Source organism: Sphaerodactylus townsendi, linkage group LG07, assembly GCF_021028975.2.
Source record: "Sphaerodactylus townsendi isolate TG3544 linkage group LG07, MPM_Stown_v2.3, whole genome shotgun sequence".
NCBI lineage: Eukaryota > Metazoa > Chordata > Lepidosauria > Squamata > Sphaerodactylidae > Sphaerodactylus > Sphaerodactylus townsendi.
Genome location: NC_059431.1, coordinates 64,527,747 through 64,554,187, shown reverse-complemented (window position 1 = coordinate 64,554,187; position 26,441 = coordinate 64,527,747). Strand labels below are relative to the sequence as shown.

At 42.2% G+C, this 26,441-nt stretch overlaps 1 protein-coding gene across 5 annotated transcripts in view; it reads left to right on the top strand.

The window, feature by feature from the left end:
- The window catches only part of SYK (spleen associated tyrosine kinase), a 52,683-nt gene extending 31,295 nt beyond the window's left edge, over positions 1 to 21,388 (top strand). For 3 of the 5 annotated variants that reach the window (XM_048503770.1, XM_048503772.1, XM_048503771.1), the window contains 8 exons: positions 2,969 to 3,037; positions 9,812 to 9,896; positions 12,257 to 12,434; positions 13,801 to 14,010; positions 15,672 to 15,858; positions 16,724 to 16,864; positions 17,168 to 17,280; positions 19,163 to 21,388. In XM_048503770.1, the coding sequence (XP_048359727.1) occupies positions 2,969 to 3,037; positions 9,812 to 9,896; positions 12,257 to 12,434; positions 13,801 to 14,010; positions 15,672 to 15,858; positions 16,724 to 16,864; positions 17,168 to 17,280; positions 19,163 to 19,235 (1,056 nt within the window). In that variant the 3' untranslated portion in view covers positions 19,236 to 21,388. The remainder of the gene's footprint in view (positions 1 to 2,968; positions 3,038 to 9,811; positions 9,897 to 12,256; positions 12,435 to 13,800; positions 14,011 to 15,671; positions 15,859 to 16,723; positions 16,865 to 17,167; positions 17,281 to 19,162) is intronic. The other 2 variants (XM_048503773.1, XM_048503774.1) reach the window with 2 other exon arrangements.
- The last annotated feature ends 5,053 nt before the right edge of the window (positions 21,389 to 26,441 follow it).

The window sequence follows — 26,441 nt, the reverse complement described above, 5'->3', positions numbered from 1 at the left end:
ATGTCTAGGATGAGAGAAAAAACATTTTGGGGAGGAACTCCACACAGATTTTTCACCAAAATGTCTTTAGGATGTTTTTTTCAGCTCAACCTGAATGTTTTTGAAAATGCTAAATTAGCAATCTTTTCCTCCAAAATGGGTTGAAGGTGTCTCCTGCTTCCCCTGTTTGAACAAACAGGCAGGAAACATTTTATTTCTCCTGTCCAGTAAAGCTCTCACTTTCATAAAGCACCCACCATTTGAATTCTGCCATTTGAATCCTCCGTTGCTGTGGCCATTTGCTGAACTTACCCTGGGATGTTTGTTCTGCATGCATTGTGTCTGCGCTTCTTTTCAGTAAATAAATTTTATGAATCAATTCAGCTGTTCCTGCTGATTCTGGCAATATATAGTTTTCATGTTTTTAAAAAAAATAAAATTTGATGAGCTATCTTCAAAGACTCACACGATGTGAGAATCAAAGCTGTCTTTGAAGATAGCATATCAAAAATTTAAATAAAGCAGGAAAACTATATGTTGCTGAAATCAGTAGGAACAGTGGTTTCATGTAGTTCATTTACAAAAATAAGCCTGGATACAATGCATTCAAAGAGAACATCCCAGGGCACATTCAGCAAATGGCCACCACAACGGAGAATTCAAGCAGCAGAAAATGAAGGGCACCAGCAAAAATTAAAGTGAGAGCGGTACTGGGAGGGAGAAAAAAAAATTCTCCCTCCTCAGATGCTTTAATTTTTTTTGTCTTATTCAGACAAAAATGAGATGGGTTTTTTAAGATGCTCCCAGGAAGTCTTATATTGGTTGTACGGAAAAGACCAGTGTTATCCATCTGTAGCACTGAACAGTATTGAAGCTTTCTATCTTGCTTATTTTAAATAAGGTATTAAAAGTTAACTTGATTTGCTTCATATATACACCAAATGCTGCACTACATGGTCTAAAAACTGAGTGCTATTTTAAGAGCAATTATTTTCAACAAATAGGGTTGCCAACCTCCAGGTGGGGCTTGGAGGTTTCTCCAGATTACAGAAATCAGTTCCCCTGGAGGAAATGGCTGCTTTGGAGGGCCGACTCCACTCAGATCCATGTCCCCTCCAAACCTGCATTCCCTAAGATCCAGCCAACATTTTCAGGCATCTGTATCAACAAGCCAGGCCCAGTTCACCAAGCAAACAGCTTGAATTACAGCTGTGAAATGTTTTTCCTTATGGTTCTTGACTATGCTGAAAATGGCTGCAATGTTGCAATTCATGTGGAACAGTTTCAAGCAACCACTCACATAACTAATTACTTAAATTATGTCTGAGAGAGAAAAGTTTTCAAATATACAAAAATACAGTTTGGTTTACATTCTAGTGCTAAGTGCTATATCACAGAATCAACCTTTTTAGGGCAAACAGGCTAAAAAGCTTAGAATTGGGTATTTAAAATTAAAGATTATAGAGATTTCTCCCTTCAGTGATCTATCTTTCAAAGAATATCCTAAATTAGACTAATATCCTAATATTAGACTAGGAGTTTAGAGACCTGGGTTCAAATTAGCCACGAAGTTTATTGGAGCTATAATCTGATTGTGGCCCACTCACACTGGGGGGAAGGGTAGGGAGAGGGAAAGGGAAGAGGTCCTGACATATTGTCATGGCCCACCCACCCTGGGAGAAGGGGACGGGGGGGGGTCTTGTCATGTTGTCATAGCCCACTCACCCTGGGGAGAGTGGGCCTGGCAATTGATTATGGCCCACCCAACCTGGGGGGGAGGGTGCCCATCATCTGGTCATTGCTCACCCACCTTGGGGGACGGAAAGGGAGAGGAGAAGGGAAATGGGCCTGTCATCTGTTTGTGGCTCACCCACCCTGAGGGAAGGGTAGGAAGGGGAAAAGAAGAAAGCCTTATCCCAAATTATAGATGTGAGGCTAAAAAAGAGGATGGGAGAACCACATATGTCATGACAAAATATGTGATAAAAATATGGTAGATAAATCTATTTTTCTGAAAACACACTCATGTTTAACTGACTTTTCTGTTGTCAAGTAGGCAACATTAGCACAAGCACAGTAGTAAGTCAAACATTTTGAAGAAAAACATATCCCAGATTAATTTTATGAAAACTGTATAGCCTTTCACATCAAAAAGAAGATAAATAAAATGTACTGGATAATAAAATGATTTCTTTAAAATAGTTATATTGCTAAGTTTAAATCCAGAGTTTTAAATCACCACGCTTTTTTTACATAATCTTGCCCATTTTTCTTTCTCACTGCAGTGGCCATCTCACTTGACTTTTGTTTATGTAGGGCCCCTGAGCCTCAATGTAACCCTTTCTGTTGGCCACAGGAGACTCCCTCTTCCCCTTCTCACCAACGGGAAAGCAAGATGGACCCAGCCTCCACTCATTTTATACATTTTTTAACATCATAATGGTCAGTTGAAGACCTTTTTTGTATCATCCACCATGACAGTTTTTGGCTGTTGATTGTTTACACATTTTTGATTTAATTTTATATTTAATGTTATTGTTTAATATTTTAATGTTTTTATGTTCACCACCTTGTGGATTGAGCAGAAAACGTTTTAAATACAATAAAATAATTGTTTCCTCATTTGACTTCTGCCTGTACAAGGAACCTATTCTCTTAGAGAAAGGGCAAGATTGTACTTGAATAATAATAATTAAATTATTAATTGATGGGCTCCAGTGGTCAGTAGAAATCACATGAAGTTTTAGATTTGTGTGTATTAGGGACAGGCAATAAATGGTTTATAGAAGAATCAGCTGTGTTATTAAAGGGAAAGTTTGCTACATATGACCTCTGGACAAGATACAAACAGCACTATAGAATTCAGCTCTTGGTAAAACTTTTGGAAACCAACTGTTGTTGTAAAACATAGGCATGTGTTTATGAAATACTACTTTAACATTGTCCTTATTCCTTTATTGATCCTTTTGATATCCTTTATGGTTTCTAGACTTTGTCAACAGGTGGAATTTTCTCCAGACTCAAATCATACACTTTCCCAAAAGCAGGAAGCAAGAAGGTGCATAAAATAGTCTTTTGTAGACTTATAAATGCGTGGAAGGACTTACCCTCACTTACAACTCTCTTTAATGGTTTAATAACTGTGTGCCTTGCTGCTAATACTCTGCATAAATTTAGCAACTTTCTTCAGCTTTTACTTCTGGCCTGATTTTATAGAATTAACCCATGGCTAACATAAAGCAAAAATATATTTCCAGTATTTGTTCCTGACATGCACTTGCATCATTCAGATCTTCTATATCAAAGGTGGACATTGTCTACTTGGATTTCCAAAAGGCTTTTGACAAAGTTCCTCACCAGAGACTGTTGAGAAAACTCAGCAATGAAGGAATAAGAGGGGAAGTCCTCCTATGGATTAAAAACTGGTTGAAAAACAGGAAACAAAGAGTGGGTGTAAATGGGAAGTTCTCACAATGGAGAGATGTCGGGAGTGGTGTCCCCCAAGGATCCGTTTTGGGACCAGTGCTCTTTAACCTATTCATAAATGACCTGGAAGTAGGGGTGGGTAGCGTGTGGTGGCCAAGTTTGCAGATGATACCAAATTATGTAGGGTGGTGAGAACCACAAAGGATTGCGAAGAGCTCCAAGCGGACCTTGATCAATTAGGTGAGTGGGCTCAGAAATGGCAAATGCAGTTCAATGTAGCAAAATGTAAAGTGATGCACATGAGGGACAAAAAAAAATCCAAACTTCACATAAGACGCTTACAGGGGTCAGTGCTATCAGTCACAGACCAGGAAAGGGGATTTAGGCTGTCTTAGTTGATAGTTCCATGGGAATGTCCAACTCAATGCATGGCAGCTGTGAAAAAAGGCAAACTCTATGCTGGGGATCATTAGGAAAGGAATTGATAATAAAACTGCAAAGATTGTCATGCCCTTATATAAAGGAAGCAGTGAGTGCTGACCAAGCACTTGGAGTACTGTGTCCAGTTCTGGTCGTACAGATCTCAAAAAGGATATTGAGGAGATAGAAAAAAGTGCAGAGAAGGGCAACAAGGATGATTGAGGGACTGGAGCACCTTCCCTATGAGGAGAGAGGGGCTGCAGCGTTTGGGGACTCCTTTAGTTTGGAGAGGAGGCGCTGAGGGGATATGGATTGAAGTCTACAAAATTATGCATGGGGTAGAAAATGTTGACAGAGAGAAATTTTTCTCTCTTTCTCACAATACTAGAACCAGGGGGCATTCATTGAAAATGCTGGGGGGAAGAATTAGGACTAATAAAAGGAAACACTTCTTCTAACGCATAGCGTGTGATTGGTGTTTGGAATATGCTGCCACAGGAGGTGGTGATGGCCACTAACCTGGATAGCTTTAAAAGGGGCTTGGACAGATTTATGGAGGAGAAGTCGATTTATGGCTACCAATCTTGATCCTCTTTGATCTGAGATTGCAAATGCCTTAACAGACCAGGTGATCGGGAGCAACTGCCGCAGAAGGCCATTGCGTTCACATCCTACATGTGAGCTCCCAAAGGCACCTGGTGGGCCACTGCGAGTAGCAGAGAGCTGGACTAGATGGACTTTGGTCTGATCCAGCTGGCTTGTTCTTATGTTCTTATGTTCTTAAAGGGAACTGAAAAACCAGATAAGAGAAAGATTAATTAGCCTATGTGTATTTCATGTTAAAATCTCAATCTTTTAAATTGAGCCTGTTTTAAATATTATTAATTTTGAAAAATTATCTTCCTTCAAACAGCAGAAAAAAGAATGCAGTTGTCTCTGCTTCTTAAAAAGGCCAGGCTCCTTTCCAGGGCAACATCTAGGGACCGGATTACGCCGGTCCTATACCAACTACACTGGCTGCCAATTGAGTACCGGGTCATGTTTAAAGTTTTGGTACTGACCTTTAAAGCCATTCGCGGCCTTGGCCCTGCTTATCCTTGGCCTGTCTCTCCCAATATTGCCCTTCTAGGCCCCTCTGCTCATTGGAGGTGGACCTACTGGTGATCCCTGGCCCTAAGGCGATCCGGCTGGCCTCTACAAGGGCCAGGGCTTTTACAGCTCTGGCCCCTACCTGGTAGAACAGGCTTCCGGGTGAGATCAGGGCCCTGCAGGACTTACAGAGTTTCCGCAGGGCCTGCAAAACAGACCTGTTCCACGAGGCATTTGGCCAGCCGGGATGATTTCAACTTCACCATAAAGAACATCTGGCCTCCCGTGGGTACACAAAAGGGGGAGGGAGGGGTTGAAGCCATCTGCAAGTTTTAGTATTTTATGTATTATTATGATATGTTTTTAAATTGTTTTATGACTGATGGACACCGCCCTGAGCCTTTGGAGGAGGGCGGTATATAAATATGATAAATAAATAAATAAATAAATAAATAAATAAATAAATAAATAAATAAATAAATAAATATTAAAAAGAAGTTGTTCTAAAAAAAAAAGTTGTTCTGGCCTTCTCATTCCCTCCAGTTGTGATGGCTGGAGCTTGCTGTATCAGCTGGCCAGATCTGAAAACCAGCCCTTTCAGTCCATATTCCTGACTCAGGAGAAGTAAAATAATTTGAACTCTCGTGGGGTAGAAGCAGTGGTGGGATTCAGTGGTGGGAACAACCAGTTCCGATTGAGCAGGGGGGAAGGTGGCAGCAGCTGGTGGCAAGCCATGGACCCGCCAGTTGCTTGCCACTGGCTGCTGTGCCCCCTTCCCCCAGGAGGCTCACTTCCAACTCCTGGGAAGCTCACACCTGGCTGCCTGAAGGCCAAGGCCTGGCAGCTGGTGTGTTTAGCTGAGGGCCAGGGACTTTTTGCATGGCTGGGCCTTCCCTGGGTGAAGCCCTGGCCATCCCCAGCTTATGGCGCCAGCCATCAGGATTCCAGGCCAGCGGGCAGCCGGGCATGCATGCGCCTCTGGGGAGGGGAACTGGAAGGCTTCCATTCCACCCCCCGGAGGCTCGCGCCCAGCCATCTGCCAGCCTGAAGGCCATGGTCTGGTGGCTGATGGGCTGGGGACATTTTGCATGGCCGGGGAATGGGGGTTGGATCCCCCCACGAGGTTACTACAGGAAACTCACCAGCCCAGGAAACGCTTGCTCACTCTACTCTGGAGGAGGGGCCAAGTCAAGGTTGAAGTCTTATAAAGGCTCCTGACCTCAGACCACCCCTCCTGCTGACATCATAACCAGTGGTAGAATTCACAGATTTGGGGAACTATACAAATAATTAGCTACCAGTTCGCCTGAACTGGTGCAAACCCGCTAAATGCCATCACTGGGTAGAGAGGAATGGAGTTATTGCGGAAGTGTTAATGAAAGATCAATTATGGAAGTGTTAATGAAAGATCAAACTAACAGAAGTGGTACTGTTTTTGATACCTTTTTTCGTTTGTGTGTTTGTATTTGTAAGTCTTTAAGATGCTGCTGAATATCCTTTTATTTTGCTATAACCGTCTAATACATCTACCACTTTGCAGTTCATTATTGACCAGTCTAATGGTTACCATGTGAAGAGCATTATCAGTTTGTGTGACTCTAGCATAGGCTGACCAGCCGCCGTCCCGCAGGTTCTACAAATTGTCCCGATTGGGGAGGCTGCTGCACTGCCTTGGGGGTGCAAGGCCTCGCGGCAGCCTCCATCTGCTCCGACGCGGGGAGCGCGATAGCTGAGCTTGCCGCTTGCAGCTCTGTCACAGGGCAGCTTGCCGTTTGCAGCTCTGTCACGGGGCGGCAACGGCAAGCCCCAGAAGCCTGCGATGCGCTTCCTTGGCGTCGTTGGTAAGCGCTTTCCTGGGGCTTGCCGTTTGCGGCCCCTTTCACAGGGCGGCAAACGGCGAGCCCCAGAAGCCTGTGCGCTGATGCAGCCGTGCGCGCACACGGCCGCCTCCCCGTCCCAGATAACAAAGGTGACCATCTGGTCACCTTACTCTAGCAGAGTGCCATAGCAAGAATTGCAGTTCAGAATAATGAGTTTTCCTCTTTATTAACTGGGACTTTTAGCACTGACAGATCCTGTATTTATTTAGCAGGACAGAAGTTTGGTTCATTTAAAAATACTGAAGTTAGCATTTTACTTTTAGTCTTCCACTACATTGAGAAGATAAGCAAATTCTGTTGCATAAGAACTGTCATTCAATTCAAATGAAAAAAAGTTTTCTGAAGTCACCCACTTCTGCTGGTTGTGTATAGTAGTGGCAGGAAATTATTGTTATGGAAAGTTAATAGCATAATAATAGTTAATAGCATTACAAGCAGGAGGCTGACTATGTGATCTTAAACAGTTACACATTTCTAGACCCAGTGACTGCAATAGGCTTAGAAGGCTGCTTAGCGTTACACTGTGAATATAGCAAACATTATAATTAAGTGCCATATAACTCCAGGACAAAGGAAAACATAATATCATTTTCTCTCAATTTGAGTCCTTCGGGTAGTTCATAATAATTCAAACTGTAACTTTCACCCTGTCATAAAATGCTGTCATCCTAAACCTGTTTGACAGCTATTTTGCCATTTCTTATAAACCTTTTTTTTTTTGCTACTCAGAATCCATGCCACACAAATTCAACTGCTTTGAAGAAAATTGAACACAGGGCAGGACTCTTATATTAGAAAGGTTCCCTTTCCCCTATTTTATATTAGAAAACTTTTTAAAAAGTGTAATATGCTAAGAAAGGAAACAGTAATGATAGCCAAGGCCTCATCACTCTGCTGCCGCAAGTAATAGGACCATGGTATGAGGTGCATTCTTTTCTCCTCCCTTCCTCAACTTGTGCTGCTGATTTGGAGTTGGATGGCAGCATCAGGAGCTGGGGAGGAGACTGATGCTTCTCTTGGAGCCTGGCAGCTCTGTGACTGGGGGTAGGGAAGGGGTTTCTGCCTCATACTCTGCAGTCCCTGTTGATGCTAAGGTGAGCTGCAGATATCCTGAAAAATGATGGACAATTCAAGCCATGTCCTTTGCCTACTCCTGTTTTCCACCCTCCACTCACTTCTCTCTCCTTTCCTGCCCCAAGCAGCTTCTTGGTCACTTCTTGGTTTCTGTTTACCACCAAAAACACTAATCTGAATGCTTAGGGATTGTACAGCAGAAGGACACGTACATGTTTCTTGGGTCAGTTCACTTCCATGCTTGCCTTTCCTGTGAACAGTTAACAGAATACAACAAGTCTCTCTTTCCTTCTTGCTAATCTTAATGAATTCTGACAAGCCTCACTATAAAATGATTTCTCAGGGCATTTAGTCTGACTCAGGGTAACATAGGCTGCAGTGTTAAGGACACTTTCCTGAGAATAAGCCCCAATGAATAATACTTCTGAACAGACATTCTTAGGATTATGCCATCTGCATAATAAGACTAAATCTTATCATAGAATCATGGAGTTGGAAGAGGCCTCCAGAACTGCTCTCAGTACTCCAGGTTTGGGCTGATCAATGTGGAACTTTGGCATCTTATGATTTGGATATTATACCTCTGATGATACAGCCCAAAACCATATTAGCTGCTTTTGCCATTACATCATATTTGGTTTACAGTTCATCTATACCCCAAGATATTGTTCACATACACAGCTACCCAGAAGTATATCCCCCCATCTAGTATGTGTGCTTTTCATTTTTGTTACCCAGATGCAGAACTCTGCATTTTTCTTGCATCTTGTTCACATCTGTCCACTTTTTCAAAAGCGCCGTCTTCCACCTGCTGCCGTGCAAACGGCAGCAGGTGGAAGGTGGCGTTTTGCCCGTGCCAGCCCCAAACGCCTCCTTACCTCCTTCTGGCTTCTGTCACTCTTTGGAGGCCAGGGGACAAGCCTCCTGGCCTCCATCCCTGCAGTTGTCGCTCTGGCCATGGGGGCATGTCCCCTGGCCTCCACAGAGTGACAGAAGCCAGGAGGAATAAGGAGGCGTTTAGGGGCTGCGCAGCCGTGAGGAGCCTGCTCCACCACTGTGCGAATGGCGCCGGGGCTTGCATCGGCATGAACCATGCCGATGCAGCCCCGCTGCTCTGACTGTGCAGGAATGGCTCTAGAGTGGTTATGGTATGATGTGATGGTGTGTGCATACACACACACAAACAAACAAACAATGTCCCTTTTCCAGTCTTTGGGTGCTGTTTGTCAACTGACAACTTTAGAGAAAGAGCACACTCTTTGTATACAGAAGGTTCTGGGTTCAATCACTGACATTTACATTTGAAGGATCTCAGGTAAAATATGATGGGAAAGTCTTTCACTTTCTAAAAAAAGCCAGCAGGCGCAAGATAATTTATGTGAAGTAGTCTTTAGGATTTTGTTTTGCTGTATGGAAAATAAAGCCAAGTGGAGGAACACAGATTGATTGGCCTAACAGGGAATGTGGCCAGCAAAATGAACCTATGCCTGCTGCTGTAATTTCAAGTTAAATATGTAAACTTGGCTTCAGATAACTGTTGCAGAGTCCATACATTTTGGGGAAATGGACTATATAATGCATAAATCTTGAAGAAAACCATAGTAAAACATTAAAAAATTGGGAACGAAATTTAAGCTGCTCCAGTATTAGATTGACCCAGGATTTGGAAGTAAGGTAATTATTTCAAGAGAGTTATAATTTCATGCAAAGCCATTTGTTAATTCCGTCATAAGACAGTGCTCTGTAGTACTTGTAGAATTCTTTTGTGCTTTAGCAGTGTGTGTTTGGCTGACATATTTACTCAAGAAATAACCTGATGATTTAGGTAAGCTTTGCTCCCTTTCTTGTGTGTTAATCCTTGCCTTCATCTCTCACTGCTTGTATTGGAATCTCCAAATGACACCCACAATGTACTAAGATGAAATTCTGTTTATGTGCTACAGTTACCTGTACCTGCACGTGCTTACAGTGATGATACTGATGTGCCTACAACATCTAACACTTATGAACTCTCACAAGCAATGACAGGTAGGCAGTGGTTTCATATTTGCGCCCAGATGTGCAGAGATTCCATCTGGTGAATAACCACAGGACACATCTTGGAATTAAAATGGGCTGCAGTCCTTTTTATTGAGGCAGAAGCTGGGCAAGCAAGAGGAGCACCCCTGGCTGACTCCGGCACCAACCCCAATCCATATTGGGGGGGACAGAGAGGTACTGGGCCACCGGGGCGCCTGTCCGTTGTGGCCGCCTTCCTGCTGGGGTGTTGGGCTCCATTGCAGAGGTCTCCGCAGCATGCATTATGAGCCCACCCCACCCCAAGCCTCTTATGGAGGCCCCCAACCATGGGAGGTCCAGCGTGCAAGCTCAGCCTCCCCCTAAGAATGTGCTCCTCTGCCCAAACCGCCAAGGCTGTGACAAAATAAGCAGCAAACCCTGCCCAAATAGGGAGGGTGGGTGGGTCAGTTTGCTCCAGGCGTAGAAGAAGGCCAGACCAAACGCGTTCTGCCTAACATATAGGGAGCATGCTCCACCCCTTGTGCACATCACATGATCAGGCCGGGTGTGGCTCGGCTGCCCAGCCGGCCCAGGGCACGCATGCTCACTGCTCCGGAGCTCACCATGTGCCCTGCCCCCTATCACAATTACGGCCTAGTTTATTCTAGTGCTGTTATTTAGTTTAAAGCTGTCATTCTGTAGAAGAAGCTGCTCTGCTGGTTGGGGAATTACTTTGTGTGTTTCATTACCTGTTAGTCTCCCTTGCTTTCATACTGTCTTAAGTTGCATCTAATCACATGGAAAGTGAAAATTCTATTTTCTTTTGTGCTCATCGCTATTGGGTATGCTGTTCCTTGGAAAACCTACCATCCCAGTTTGGTGGCTTGAGGTCGACTTTAATTTGCTTTATATCTAGCTGATACTATGAAGTTTTTATTCCATTATATAATTGGTAATATCTTAAACCCTTTTTATTGGAATCCCAGAATCTGCCTTCATCCCCAGTTTTAATAAGGCCTAAAAAAATATCTCTGCCAGATTCCATTTTCCCAAAACGTTTGCCTGCTGCATCCCATGCAGACCCCATGGGAGTCCAGTTGCTTTAATACCTACCAGGGCTTAAAGCATAGCAGGCATTTTTGATTAGGAAAATGATACAGGGTAGGGTGGGGGACTTAACCCTGCTTCTCAGCATAGTACTGCTGATTCATATTGAATCTTTTCTAGATCTTTTTAGGGCAAAATAGCATTACTTGGAATTATATTACTATGATTTAAAGTGACGTGTGATTTGGCTGTTGGATACCCTTATTTTAAGAACTGAACTAACTAAAAACAATATGTTCCACCTTGCGACCCAAAACTGGGGCCACCAAGATGGCTTACAAAAGCAGAACATTATCACACATAAAATTGATTACAATAAAAAAAAGAAAATATTAATTGAAAACAGTAATTAAAACATGAAGAGGGAAGGAGTGGTCATTGTATAGTTTTCCTCTTAAGAAAGGAAGTTCCACAATTTTGATGCCACAACCAAGAAGACCTTCTCTCATATTGCCATATGGCCAACTGAGACCTAGAAGTTCTGTGGTGGCAGCTTAAATTGGACCTGGAGAGGATCTGGCAAAACCACTCCCAGTGAGGACTCTTGCTCAGGCACTCTTTGCCTCCTGACCAAGCCAAGGCCCTATTGGCTCAACCAGGGGAAGAGGGTCAGGGAGGCCCAAGAAAGTAGGGAATGGCCCATGTTTGTGCAATGGCCTTCCCAGCTATTTTCCTGCCACTGTGAGAGCATTTGAACATTTGTTGCCTTCCTCCCTCATCCCCCGTGGGCCCGCAAACTGGACTCAGGTGAGTCCTATTCTCACTTTTCTTAGTTAATTGGATATGTTAGGAAATTTGTCTACCAGCTTTTACATAGGTACATAATTAACCCAAGATTGTCATTTAAGTACCTTCTGCCTTTTTGCTGTTGCTGCTAAGTATTTAATATTTTCACTTAGCACTAGTGATATGCTAGTCATTGTACAAAATATAGACACAGACTCTGTCTAAAAAATGTAAGATCTGCATTAAATTACTATCAAAACAGTAGATGAAGTTGGAGCAGGAGGGCAGTTAGATAACATTAGGAAAAAGCTAAACTAAGGGTGGGAGGATGTCAGAAAAGCCTGCTGAAGAAATTGATCGAGACAAGAGATGCTAGCCAAATTGTGGGGTGGGAGTGTTACTAGTATAACATACAGTATGGCAGAAGACATGGATACAGGAATTAAACAAAGAAACAGAGGGAACATTTAATCATTCTTAGCATAGAGGTAATGGGACTTGTATGAAGATGGATTACCAAAATGCGTGGCAGTAAATGTGTTCTGTTCAACATACAGGCTATCAGAGGGAAGCTTTACCCATGGACACCGCAGTCTATGAAAGTCCATATGCAGACCCAGAAGAGATGAAAGCTAAAAATGTCACTCTTGATAGAAATTTATTGACTCTGGAAGACCAGGAACTTGGCTCTGGTAACTTTGGTACGGTAAAAAAAGGCACCTATGAAATGAGAAAGTAAGTTGAGAAATACTGATAGGGCTATAATCTTGTATTTCCATCCTGAATATTCTTCCTGTAGAATTCCTTCATACCAAATATTTGAAAACTACCCCAACATAATTTGCTTTTTAAGATGGCTTTGTCCAACAATTTATTCCATGCACGCTCATTCAGAAGTAAGGCACACCGACGTCGGTATGGCTTACAGAGTATAACTTGGTTTCGAATAACACTTTTATCTATTTGCTTCTTAGAATGGGTGTATTCTTGAATAGACATGTTTTCTTCTTTGTTCATCTATTTTTGTATACAGTCAAACCTGATTTCATGTCCATGTTTTTTGGGGAATCAGTCTTGGTGCAGAACATAGAAGAGAGATGTATTGCATATTCAAGAACTGTGAAACTTTTGGAAATTTGGAATGAAAAGAAAGGGACGAACGTAGCATTCTTTCTTGTTTTTAATCTTGTGTCCTGGTGCTGTTCTATGTAACTGGGAAAGAAAATGTTCCCTGTATTGCCCCCCCCCTTTTCTTGTGAAAGTGTATAGTAAAGCAGAATAATACCAAAGGCCGTTTCTGCACGAAGGCGGAAACGGCCGGGTTGGCGTTTCCGATGCCGACCAGATGACACTGGGACCGTCCGCACGGACGGTCCTGGAAACAGCCGTGCAGCCGGCGCCACGGAGCGCCGGTGCCCGGCCAACCCGGCATGTCCCCGGGCCTCCGGTGCATCGCCGAGGCCTGGGGACCGCCAACTATCGCCTGCTCCAGCAGCGCGGGAGCAGGAAGCATACGAACACCGGCGTGCATGAGCCTGACGCCCCTGGCTCTGTAGCGTTCGCTCCAGCAGCGCAGGGTATATCCTCAGGCCTCGCATACCGAGGCCCGGGGACAAGGTTCGTAAAAGATACTCGGGTGGAGGCGTCGTTAAGCCCGCTGCCATTCGCTTGGCAGCGGCTTCACGGTGGCGTTTCCCCAAAAAGAGCGCTTCCCAGTGCTCTGGGGAAACGCCGGCTTCAGGCCGGGTGGGTTGCGCGAGGGCGGCGCGGCTGCATTGCAGCTGCGCGCCTTTGTGCGGAGATGTATGCCTGGAGACGCGCAGTTTCGCCACTCCAGGTCGCCATTTAATGCCCGTGCGGAAACGGCCTAAGATTAGCTCTGGGAAACATAGCCTGCTGCCTACAAACATTCCCATTCAGAGATCAAATTCTGGATGGGTAGAACCTATGCCTATCTTTCCATAGGGGCCTGCCCTTTTAAGCTTTGTTACTTGTAAACCAATAGAGGTTGAACAGTGGAATATTAATAGCATAAATATGTCAAAAGTTAAGAATACTTACAGGTCTGCATATAATTACAATTTCTGGAAATGATTTACAGGGGTAGGAAGACAGTGGCTGTGAAAATTCTCAAGAATGAAAGTAATGATCCATCCTTAAAGGATGAACTGCTAAGAGAAGCCAATGTAATGCAGCAACTGGATAACCCATATATAGTCCGGATGATAGGTATATGTGAAGCTGAATCTTGGATGTTGGTAATGGAAATGGCTGAACTTGGCCCTTTGAATAAATATTTAATAAAACACCGGTAAGTTGACTTTCATTATTTTTCTTTATATTTTTTAACTTTAATTAAAAAACTGATGTAAATTAATCTCTTGAATGAGCTCTACAAATGTGTCGTGTGGGTGCTATATGAAACATCTATTGCATAACTAAATAACTATTTAATAAATTGAAGTTTTCTCCAAATTGTATATCTCAGTTTGCTCTGGTCAACCCTTGGTTATACAAAACACTCACATTAGTTATACTTCTAAAGTTATCCTTCTTCATGAAAGTTACCATGTTGTCAGAGATCATGGAGGAAGGTTGGCTTAATTGGAAAAGGCACACCTGATTTTTAATGTCTGCCTTTGCACACTTTTCCTTCTTGCAGTCTGATTGGCCATCCCAAGCTATCAAGTCTTCAATCTTGCCAGGATCTTATCTTCATTAAGTCAGTAATTCACAATTGTATCTCCTACATAGATGTCCTTTTTGTGTAGGAAACTATATGGTGTCTTCCACATGGCATATCTGCTCTTAGTTCAATGCTTTTGGAAATCAAGTTTTTTCTCCTGTTTTGTTTCAGCATTGTGGTACACCTTGGGGTTTCCCTGACTTTTCTATGATCTTTGTCAAACCCACTTTGCTCCAAAGTTTTGGGGAAGATTACAAGTGAGCCTAGATGTCTGCTGTGTGGGTGGGTAAATTCAGATTTTCTGATCCACATGGCAGAGTTCCAGCTCTGGCTTTCTAGATCCCAGGATCTGACAGAATTCAATAAAGCAACAGCTCTTGAAACATTCTTGAATCTCAATTATTGACTGGAGTAACAGACCCTTACACCCAGCTGACCAGAATGAATGCTTAGGCGAGGCACAATGAGGACCCAACCCAGCCAGAGGAGGAGACACCATGATGGGTCATGGTCCCAGCTCGAAGGAAACTGAGGAAGTATTAGGGACTAATTAACACAATCAATAGGGGGTAGAGCATGTAAAGGCTGTATTCCTAGTGAAACCCTCTCAGCCTCAGGCCATTGAGGAGTTGGTTGTAGCTACTGCTACTGCTGTCTCAGGGCTGGTAGAGCCAGAGACAAACAGGAAGAGGATGACCAGAGTGAGCACAATCCCCTCCCCTCCAAAGCTAAGGTATGAGGTGGGGGTGTGCATTTGGCAAAACCAAACTAGAAAAAAACCCTGAAAAATACCTTATTGGGAATTTCTGGGCCGGGGGGGGGGGGGGGGTTATTCTGAAAAAAAATGGTGGCAATTTAACAGACCTGAAAAGCAGATCAGAATTATTTAGGCCATTTTGGCTTTGCCACCATTTTAAAAAACTGAGGGGAATCCTCTCCTCTCCCTCACTTACTCTCTTCTTCACTTACAGGCTGGCTGGGTCTTGGAGGCAGGAGGTGGCACAATGCTGAACACTAGGAACTAGGTGTAGGCTTCAGCTGCTGGGCTGAATTCCTTCCTTCTTCAGTCCAGTACTCTGCTGACCAAGTCACCTTTCTATGGTTGCCAGCTTCCCTGCAGCTGTACAGCACAGCTCAAGCCTTTCACACTAAGTACAGGGGACAGCAGACAGCAAAACTAAGCAGATGTTACTGGCAGGAGCCTCCTGGATACTGCTGTTGGAGACATGTATAAATATATAGTGTGTACAGAATACTAGAAATTGTTAACCAGTGATGTTTTTTAGAGATGTTACAGAAAAGAATATAACAGAACTGGTTCATCAAGTTTCCATTGGGATGAAATACTTGGAGGAAAACAACTTTGTGCACAGAGATTTGGCTGCAAGGAACGTGCTACTGGTTACACAACATTATGCCAAAATCAGTGACTTTGGACTTTCAAAAGCTCTTGGTTCTAATGATTACTATAAGGTACAACTGGACTAAAATTTCTCATCACAATGTCATGATTTGTTGTTACTGCACACTTTGCCTTTATTACAATTCCATAAGGGTTGCAAGAGGGCTTTGGAACTCTTTTATGGTTTTAGTAGTTTTTTAAACTTTTGGGATAAGGATATGTTAAATGGATGTTGTTTATCTACTGGATGTTATAAATTATGTGATACTGTTGTCCTTTTTTTTGTAATAAAAAGCTTCTTAGTTTTGTTATCTAAGACAGAGTATATAACCCTCCTTCATCAACACTGCAACCCTGACTGGGAATTCTATCTGAGTGGAAAAGTGGTATGATATATGAATGTTTAAAATAAAGAAATAATAGCCAAGTGACACAGCAGAAATCCCCAAGGAGCACCAATTGATACTTATACTCCAATAAAGAGAAGAAAATATTTATATATATATGATACTGAGTCTCCCAGACTCAGTCTGACAAAGCAGGCCAGAAAGATGCCATGCATGATGATATCAAAAATTGGTGAGCGGTCTTGATGGACAAAAAGGAACATGATCTCCCTTCCCCTTGGCAGGCATAAATCATCCAACAGGGCAACCAAAACCATTTCCTGAATCTATACAAAAAAAAGAATCTATATACTGTTTTTCATCTAACAAGTCAGTTAAGTGATACTGGCATCTTGACATCAGTTCATGACATGGGGCTTCACTGTGAAATCTGGGCCCACCCATCCTTGTCCATTCTGTTAACTGCTGTATCCAGTAGACACACAGACTGTTATCTTAGGCCTTCGAGAAAAAGCAGAGTTTAAAAGTATCAAATACATTTATTTTATACAGCTAATACTGTTATATTTTGTTTTTTGGATCATTGTAGGCAGAACATTATGGGAAATGGCCTGTCAAGTGGTATGCGCCCGAATGTATGAATTTCTTCAGATTTTCCAGCAAGAGTGATGTTTGGAGCTTTGGTGTGTTAATGTGGGAAGCTTTTTCTTATGGTCAAAAGCCATACAAGGTGGATATCTTCATTAAATTTCCCATTATAATTCCACACTCAAAACTGAAAAATTGGTGGGAACAATTCTAACTTGGTCTACTCAGAAGTAAGCCCCATTTTATTCAGGGGAAGAACTCAGTATTTTTAGGATTGAAGCCATAATGTAGTTAAGAGATTAATTGGCAAGGAAGGTAATTTAAAATTGTTGATTGTAGTTACTCTCTGGGGGCAAAATGAACCAGAAACTGTGATGTTCCTGTGACTGCTGAGTACATGCATATCATTCTGACACCAGGGTCTATAATAAATTAACTATTGCAGGGTATGAAAGGAGGGGAGGTTTCTCAGATGATTGAAAGAGGAGAGCGAATGGAGCGTCCACCAGCTTGCCCTCTTGAGGTCTACGACTTAATGAAATTGTGCTGGACGTATGAGTGAGTATAATCATGTTTCTTCTGATAAAAACAGTAGCTTGTTAGATTACAGTTATAGTTCTGTCCTGATTTTTTTGCTTCCCTGTAGCTTTGTTTTTATTTTATTTTAGAATTTATGTGAGCTCTTCTGAACCCCCCAAATAGTATGAAAGTTGAATAAGTTGATTAATCAGTTCCATAGCACAACAAAGCATTTTTTGATAAATGCTCTGATAAAGGCAAAATGGGATATAGGTGAGTAGGATCAACCTTTCCAAAATGACTGTTACACAGCTATACAACCAATTTTCACCACTAAGCATTAGTTACTGTTTAACAGCCCAGTATTTCCACAGAATTATTTTGTTTTATGCCAATTATGCAGAACACTGGACCACAACCAATTCTAATATACCTAATGCAACTATGGTTTTTAAAATTTGAAAGCAACTTTGATGAAAGGTGAAAAATGCAAATTCACAGGTTCCATGGTAGAAAATAGAGCAATATTCTTCATGCTGTTAACATAACTGACAAACAGAACCCATTCTTTCAAAGAATAAGATTCCCTGGAACTCTTGCTATAGCTTTACCAAATGTTCACCAGTGTGAGTGCAGCCCAACATCAATTCATGGTGGGTATCTGGAACACAGCTGTTTGGGGCAAATTAAGAAATGGAAGAACTCACAGACAAGTAGCATACTTTTGAATGAATGTCTGATGCATAAGCTTTTTTTATTCTTCTGTCCACACTTTCAACATTATGATTAGAATCCATTTCCAGTGTCCTCAAAACATGTCATTCCACCATATAGCTTTTTGCCAAGAAGTTGCTTCTGCTATTGGAAAGGTTGAGGTGAATCATAATACACTCACTAGTGCATAATCTTTATAAATAATTGGCTAAAGGTTCAAACGTCCAACAACAAACTTTTAGCCAATTATTGTGCAGGATGGACAAGGATCAGAGCCCCATGCATCCTGCATTCCCATTGGCCATTGCCACCTGCAGAACAGCTGCTTTGCATCCCAGCAAAGGCTACCTGGCTCCCTCCCACCTCCAGCTGCGCCAGGCCACATAGGGCCCAGCAGCAGCCACCCCAGCCCAGCCCTGCTCTCTCCCACCCCCAAGTTCTCCAGGCCGCAGAAGGCCCAGAGGAAGTACTCCCGCCCCCTCCCACACACCCACCCCAACTCAAGTCAGGTCCACAGAGGGTCTAGTAAGAGCTGTATCCTGTTCTGCCCCCACAAGCTCGCCAGGCTGCAGCAAGTCTGTTGAGAGCATCCCCACCCCTAATCTTGTCAGGCCGCAGAGAGCCTGGCGAAGACAGCCCCACTCCTGCCCCCTCAATTTTGTTAGGCTGCAGAGAGCCTGAGAGCATTCTCATCCCATTTCACCCTCCCCACTCCAAACTCTCCTTGCCACCCTCCCCCATCCCTAGCCACACCTTTCAACCCTCCCCCATCCCAACACTCACCTTGATGCCATCCACCCATCGAAGCCACTCCTCTCCACCCTCCGCATATCCTCAGCTTCTTACCTACCACAAACCACACCTCTCCCACCCTGCACCAGACCCAGGTAAGTGACACGCCATGAGGAAGGGTGGAGTGGGCACAGCTACAGCCCCAGTAAAGCCCACTGCAGTGGGGGGAGAGAGAGATGGTTCCTCTTTGACCCTTTGCTAGGGCCAAATGCATTTCCCCCGCAATGGGCTTTGCTAATACTAAATGAATAACAAGCCCTGAAAATACTGGTCAGTAAGTGCTAATGTTAATAATCTAATCAGTAAAGAGTGGAAATTGCCCTAAACCTTAGGCCTTAGCCAAAGGAGCCAGACCTTAAATTTAAAGAGCAAAAGCAGAAAGTCTCTACAAAAATACTTGTGTTTTCTCTTGTAGTGCTGATAATCGGCCAGGATTTTCTGCAGTGGAGCTCAGGCTGCGCCAGTACCACTATGAAATTGCACAATGAGAGTATTGTGACTGAGATTGATGTGATTTGTGAAAGAAGACACAGAGGCAGATAACAGCAAGGGACACATCTTTCAAAATGACTCTCCTGACGCTGCTGCTCTACAGCAGCAACAGTAGCAACAGCAACCATTTTTGCCTTGACTGTTTTTCAGAGCTTTTTTCACACTGAAAGATTTTTTTTAAAAAAAAAGATGTGTAATTCCAATTGCTCTTTGGTCATTTGTTGCATTTTATCTTCTTGATTCTGGATTGGTGCAGATTTTATTGAGGAGGGAGAATCTGGAATCATTGTTTTGCTGTTGGCTGGCCTCAAATACTTTTCAGCATTTAGTAGAATATTCATAGCAGTATCTGGAAATCTTCAATGTTAATGTTAAGGAACATCAGTACTTCCACTTTTAGAGACTTTCTTCAGGATTGTCCAACCAAGGTTTGCTTTTGAACCAAAACTGAGCCCATAATCGGTTCTAAATAAGGACCATACTAGATGAAATGTCCAGTGATGCCAGTTTAGATTGTGGCTTTGCAGGGGGAAAATGTTTACTATTCATTTCCCACAACCGGGGGAGGCTTTACGTTGGTGAAACCACATGGTAAGAGGGAAAGAGTTGCACATTCTTCACACTTCATTATTGCCCCAGTCTCTATTAGGCCTTCACACAGCTTCTGTTAGTATTTTAAGGAATGCTAGGGGAGTTCATTTGTATGTCTAGCATCTCACTTATTTTGACCCCTACCTGGCTTTGCTTTAAAATATCTTCCCTGGATTATTCATGCATTTTCATTACTATTTTGTTTGCTTAGTACATTTTTATCATGCTCTTCCTCTGAGAAGCTTAATTTGGTGTATGCTTGTTGTGTGCTAATCAATTTTATCCTCCCAATTACCATGCAGGTAGATTAGGCTGAGGGAGCATGATTGGCCCAAGGTCTTTATGGCAGACTGGAAATTGAACACAAATCCTAATTTGGCACTTTAATCACTGCACTAAGCTGGTATAGTGCATGTTTTCATGTATTAAGCAACAGCCATGCCTCAGCCCCTGTCCCAAGCTGTTGGCCATTCCACAGAAGCATATAGTAGTATTCTATGTTATTTTATGGACTGTTTTCCACAACATCCTAAGTCTTGGTTTATGTAGTCAAAGAGCTTTTATAGTTAGGAAAAACAGAAGGCATACTTGGGCTCTGGAATCTGTATTTTTTAGGATGCCATTAAACGTTATAATCCTACCAGAGAGGCTACAGTGGGCATAATATTTTGAAGGCCCCTACTATGTACTTCAGTCTAACTACACTCTGTTACTCAGCTATCACTGCACATTTCAGGAGTAAAATGAAACTGGCATGGGGAAGCTGGATGCCACCGAGCTGACAGATGCAGTAGGAACATACACTGCACAACAGTAATTTTTCCCCAATAGCTATTAAGAATAGCCCATAATATTTAAATGGGTCTTCATAGCCTGCCTTATCAGAACTGTGATAAATACTGACTAAGGAAATAAGTATTTCTGAAATTTCCTTCCCTTATCAGTACCAGAACCACAAGTATGGATTTATGGGTGGGTGATGCTAGGTCAGGAGGGACCTGGCTGGCTGGCTGGAGCTGGAGCACTGCCTCAAAGAAAGGCAAAAGTGTATCCCTCTTGTGGCCTCTAGGGGTCTCCTGAGTCTCCCACTAAACATTCTGAATGAATGACTGAATGTTCAGTAAGTTTCAAAGGTTGCTTCTCTTAATTATATTTTAGGAATTCAGCAACAATTGCAATCCTATTTCCCTATAATGAAAACATAGAAATAGTGAGAACCGAAATTTTATTGCATAAATACTTCTTTATTGTTGTTTTTCAAATCCACAAACATAAACTTTTAAGGTATTTTTAAACATACAAATCTTTTAATTTCCTTTCTTAAAAAATTAATGGCTATGTAGTTTGTCTTTTTTATTTTCAAAATTAATATGCAGTACTGAAATTATATTTTGTTGTTTTATATATCTCAGGAACTGTATCTATAGTTGTTGCCTAAACATTACACTTATTTGTTTTTGCAAAGAAAAATCTGTAACATTTAGAGAGGGGATTAAAACTGCTTTTTATTTTTGTATATAATTAATATTTACAACATAATAAATAAATATCAGTGAAACTTCTGATGCACATATTAATGGAATCTATCATGTGGAATTTGTGTACAGCCTTAACTGGGTGAGTGGTCATGTTCAATATCACAATTAAAAAAAAATTATCAAAAAGATTTGTGTTAATAAGATTCTAATCCTTAGTCCACAGAATATAACCAAGGTGTGCAAAGGAGATGTGATTAAACATGTGTACATGTTAAGAATGATGCAGAGTTTGTGCCCAGATGAGCAGAGATTTCATCTGGTGAATAACCACAGGACACGTCTTGGAATTAAAATGGGCCGCAGTCCTTTTTATTGAGGCAGAAGCTGGGCAAGCAAGAAGAATACATCCAAGCAGCCGGTCAGCACCCATGGCTGAACCTCGGCACCAATCCCAATCCATATTGAGGAGGACAGAAAAGGTACTGGGCCACCTGGGCACCTGACCGTTGTGGCCCCTTTCCTGCTGGGGTGTTGGGCTCGATTGCAGAGGCCTCCATGAGCCCGCCCCACCCTCCCAAATGTGGCGCGCAAGCTTGGCCTCCCCATAAGGATGTGCTCCTCTGCCCAAACCGCCAAGGCTGCGACAGAATGAGCAGCAAAAAACCCTGCCCAAATAGGGAGGGAGGGTCAGTTTGCTCCAGGCGTCGAAGAAGGTAGGAGCAACCGCGTGCTGCCTAATATATAGGGAGCATGCTCCACCCCTTGCGCTTGTGCGCCAATGCGATCAGGCCGGGTGTGGCTCAGCTGCCCGGCCAGCCCAGGTCATGCATGCTAACTGCTCCGTAGTTCACCTGCCCCCTGTTGCAATTATGGCCTAGTTGACTCTAGTGCCATCATTTCTCATTGCAGGTTTCAAAGACAATTCAGCTGTCTCATAGAATTCACATTTCTATACCCAACTGCTGACATCTAATCCTCTTTGCAGACTTTCTAATTTATTGGTAGGAAAAGAAATGAGCCCCTTCTTTCCCAGAAGTTTACCTGGGAAACAACAATATCTCATGATAGAAACTTGCAGACAAGAACATACAGCTCTTTTATCTTTGGCTCCACTGATATATGTAATAGTTCTTCAACTGTTCCAGCTAGTAAATTGTGAGTGCTATAACTGGGATTGCAAATAGAACCCATGTGTGTATTTATCATGTCCCATCAAATTGCTTCCAACTTATGGCAACGCTGCTCTCCAAATGATCTCACCAGTAGCAGATTCTTACGCTTATTTTTTCTAGCTCTTTCACGACTGCTCTTTCCAGTCTCAGTCTTTGGTTGGTGATTGAACCAAGGAATAGAAAATGTTTTAAATTGTCTTCAGCATCAGCCTTAAAGTTGGGTAATTCCCTAGTAGTCATTATTTTTGTCTTTCTATTCAGATGTAATTCTGCTTTGGCACTTTCTGCTTTAACCTTCAGGAGTTGTTTCAAGTCTTGACTTGAAACCAGAATGTGGTTTCATCCGCATATTTTATTTAGTTAATGCTTCTTCCACCAATTTTCACTCCGCCCTCATCCTTGTGTACACTACCAGTATATTCCAGCTGGAAAATGCAAGCAAATATTTCAAGGGAGCAGTGAGTGATGTATAAAGGAGAAGTGCCTAGCCACAGGATGGAGCACATTTAGTCCTTACTGGACACGCTTTTAAAAAGGGCATGTTAATAACTAGATGGTAAAGGGGATTATGGTGAGTTGTGTTCTATTTCTCTCACACTTCCATCATAACCGGACCTTTACACACACATCCCTTTTTGGTGCAACAATTATGAAGGCTAACAGTAAGCATGATGAAAACTTTGATGTGAATGCTGGGTGCAGCTGTTTATTGCACTGCTTTCTTTTATATATTATTGGGAGGTACAGGAACACAGCAGGTGGCAACAAAGAAGGTTTGTGGAGTTCCTACCAGTCATAGTTGCTACTGGTATTGCCACAGACCTCAACTTGCTGTACTGCCCTATGAATAGGGAAATACTTTGCATCTGCACTTGTTGGGCAGTCCAGAATGCCTGTGGAGAAATTCACGGAGACAATGGTCATAATGGTAGATGCTCACTAAGGGTTGGTAAGCACATGGTAAATGGAATGCCATTAACCCAGTGTTCTTCCATTTCTCACACACCAGAACTTCTTCCCCATGGTTGTGGATCATTTGGTGGTGGTAGATAATATAGGCATTAAATCAGTATACTGCCATTCCATGTAAGGAGTTTCATTGGATATTTCATTGTATATCTAGCAGAACCAACAATAGGAGTAGAATGCCTAGTGTTTACCTGTAGAGATAGGTATACTTTCCATTGTATGGTAGAACCTAAAGTTGGTTAATGAACAACAGGAATTGTTGACCATTATCACAGTACTTTCTTACTTCATGTGGAAAACATTGCAAATACTTGTTGAGGGAATTTTTAAACAGTATGTAGTACTGGAAATATTAGGGTAGCAGAATACTATCTGGTTTGTCTTTGCTGCTAAGAAATAAAGTTACACACAGACTCTCTTTATCTTTGTAAAATGAGTCCTAATTGTTTCTAATCTAGTCTTAACTAGGATATATATAGAGATGCTGGATGCATGTCCTGCCCTCATGGTGCAGAGATGGAGAAGTACTGAGAGAAGATGTCTGGAGGAAAGAAGGAAGATTTCCACAGAGTAGCAATCTTTCTGCACATCAATTGAATAGTATTAGAACAGCAGAAAGGGAATATTTCAGTGTCCTGACCTATCTAACTCTCTGACTCTCACTAGTCCCACTCTGAAGTTTGAGATTAAGAGACAGCACAAAATACTTCACTTCCAACATGTAGTACATGCGAGGTATGCAAGGATTGGATAAGAGGGAGTCATACTTGGAGGTAAGCAAGCCTGCCTCCACCTCCTGCTAACAGGCTGGAAAGACAGATTATTCGTGACATGTATGTTATCAGAAGTCACAAAAGAAGTTGCTATTGCTCCTGCCCTAATAACTGTTTCCACTTCAGATGCTGAATTACTCAAATTTTCATGCTTCTGACATTTGCCCAGAAGGGGAAGATTAGCATTCTCCTAATATTAGAACAACATGTGTATTTCCCAGCATAGGTGAGAATCTCACCCAAAAGGCCTGTACAAAGGACTAGACACTTTGTATGACCTGAAGATCTCTGCTGATAGAACTTTTAAATTTTCAGAACCAAAGCAAGCATAGCAGCCTCTGGCCTATTGAACACCGACTGATGCTCTTGTTTTTTGTGTTATATGCAAAAGATGAAAAGGAGCTGTGCCCCTTATGGCAACTGGCAAATCGAGGTGGAATCTCCTTCCTAGTATTTTCCTTTTATTCTCCAGAGAGGTTGAGTTTGGGCCTTGGTACCCTGAATAGTCATGGGGAAGGGAATAATCATTCTGTATGCAGTCAATATTCTATTGTACACAGCAGTTAGCAACTGGATTTATTACTACTGTTTGGATCCTATGTTTCAAATGAAAATATCAAATTTTCTTCTCCAAGTAGTGTACACAAGTTTATAGGTATTGTGGGGATCCCCCCCCCCCCTTCCAGTTATTCTTTTTTGGGTGTTTTATTGGTCCTCAGCATTTTGTCAATTGTCAGCATGAAAAGTTAGGATACCTCAAAACAGAAAGTTTCCATTCAGAAAAATAAATACCGCATGACTGGAAGTCTCTCTTGTTTTTTGTGTCTTACATTCTACACAAGGGCTATTTACTGCATTAATGTCTTGCATCATTTTGCCCTATTCCCCTAGTTTTGAGGCAGTATAAGCCTGAGGTGAAGAGTCTCCAGCCAATAGGGAAAGCATAGTATGTAGCTTTATAGAGAAGCTACTCCCTCTCCCACACAGCCTTTTGTTGTTGTGGCTGACTCACCTATTCTCCTGTTCAATCATGCAGGATCATCTGTTTGCTTTTATAGGGGCAAGCAGAAATTGGGGCCAGGACTTTACCTGATTGACTTTTGGAGAAACTATGTTTTGCATGCCATCAATGTCCTGAAAGGATGAGTGCTTAGTAATCAAGGCCTGGTCATAAACTGTTAAGCCACAGTTAGCCATCAGGATTGGGGGTGGGGGGACTGGTTTAAGTTAGGAAGACAGACTTGGCAAACACCTTCAGGCATCTGGCATATATTTATCTTACACATTTACAAGATATAGATATATTTATCTTATGTCTTCACATGGGCACTGCCAAGGCAAGCTAAGCTAGTTCCATTTTCCCCCTTAGGATCACATTCTGTATTTGTCAAAATCTTAAAGTTAAAAACTCAATTAAGATTAAATTATTACATTTTAAAATGGATTCTTAGAGAATTTTCTACTATTTTCTACCTCTTCAAATTCCATTATTGTTGTAGTCAGTTGCTGGTATATAAATTGGTTAGGTAGATAAATAAACAGCATTCATTACATCATTTTGTCAGTACTATAACTGGTGCTTTGCCCTGACCTGGATGGCTCAGGCTAGCCAAATCTCATCAGATCTTAGAAGCTAAGCTGGGTCATTCCTGGTTAGTACTTAGATGAGAGATCATTAAGGAAGTCTATGATTGCTGCACAGAGGTAGGCAGCAGTGAACCACCTCTGTTCATCTCTTGCCTTGAGAACTCTTCTGGGTTGCCATATATCGGCCACATATTGGCAGCCCTTTGCACCAACAGATGTAAAAAGCAGCTTTGACCAACAGATGGCGCTCTTTCAACATACATTGCCACATTTAGTTTTCACTGTTGCAACAAACTCTCAAAAAGTACGAATGCTTTACTATAGTAACTAAAGATCAAATTAAGAGTTTCTTACTTTTCTGTCTATAAAGCATTTCCCAGCCAAAACATGCCTGCAGACTGCCATACAATCACATGCATGTTTACTCACCACTAAGCCCCTTTGAATTCCATGAGGTTTTTCCCAAGTATGCAGGCAAAGAATTTCAGTGCTGCACATAATATCCTTATGAGTCAACATGCATAAGATCAGACTGGTAGAGTCCTGAAATTATATATAGGAGGAGGGGGAAATAGTTACTTTTGAAACATTAACTCAAAAAAGGAATTAATCTTGTGATAAAATAATTTGCA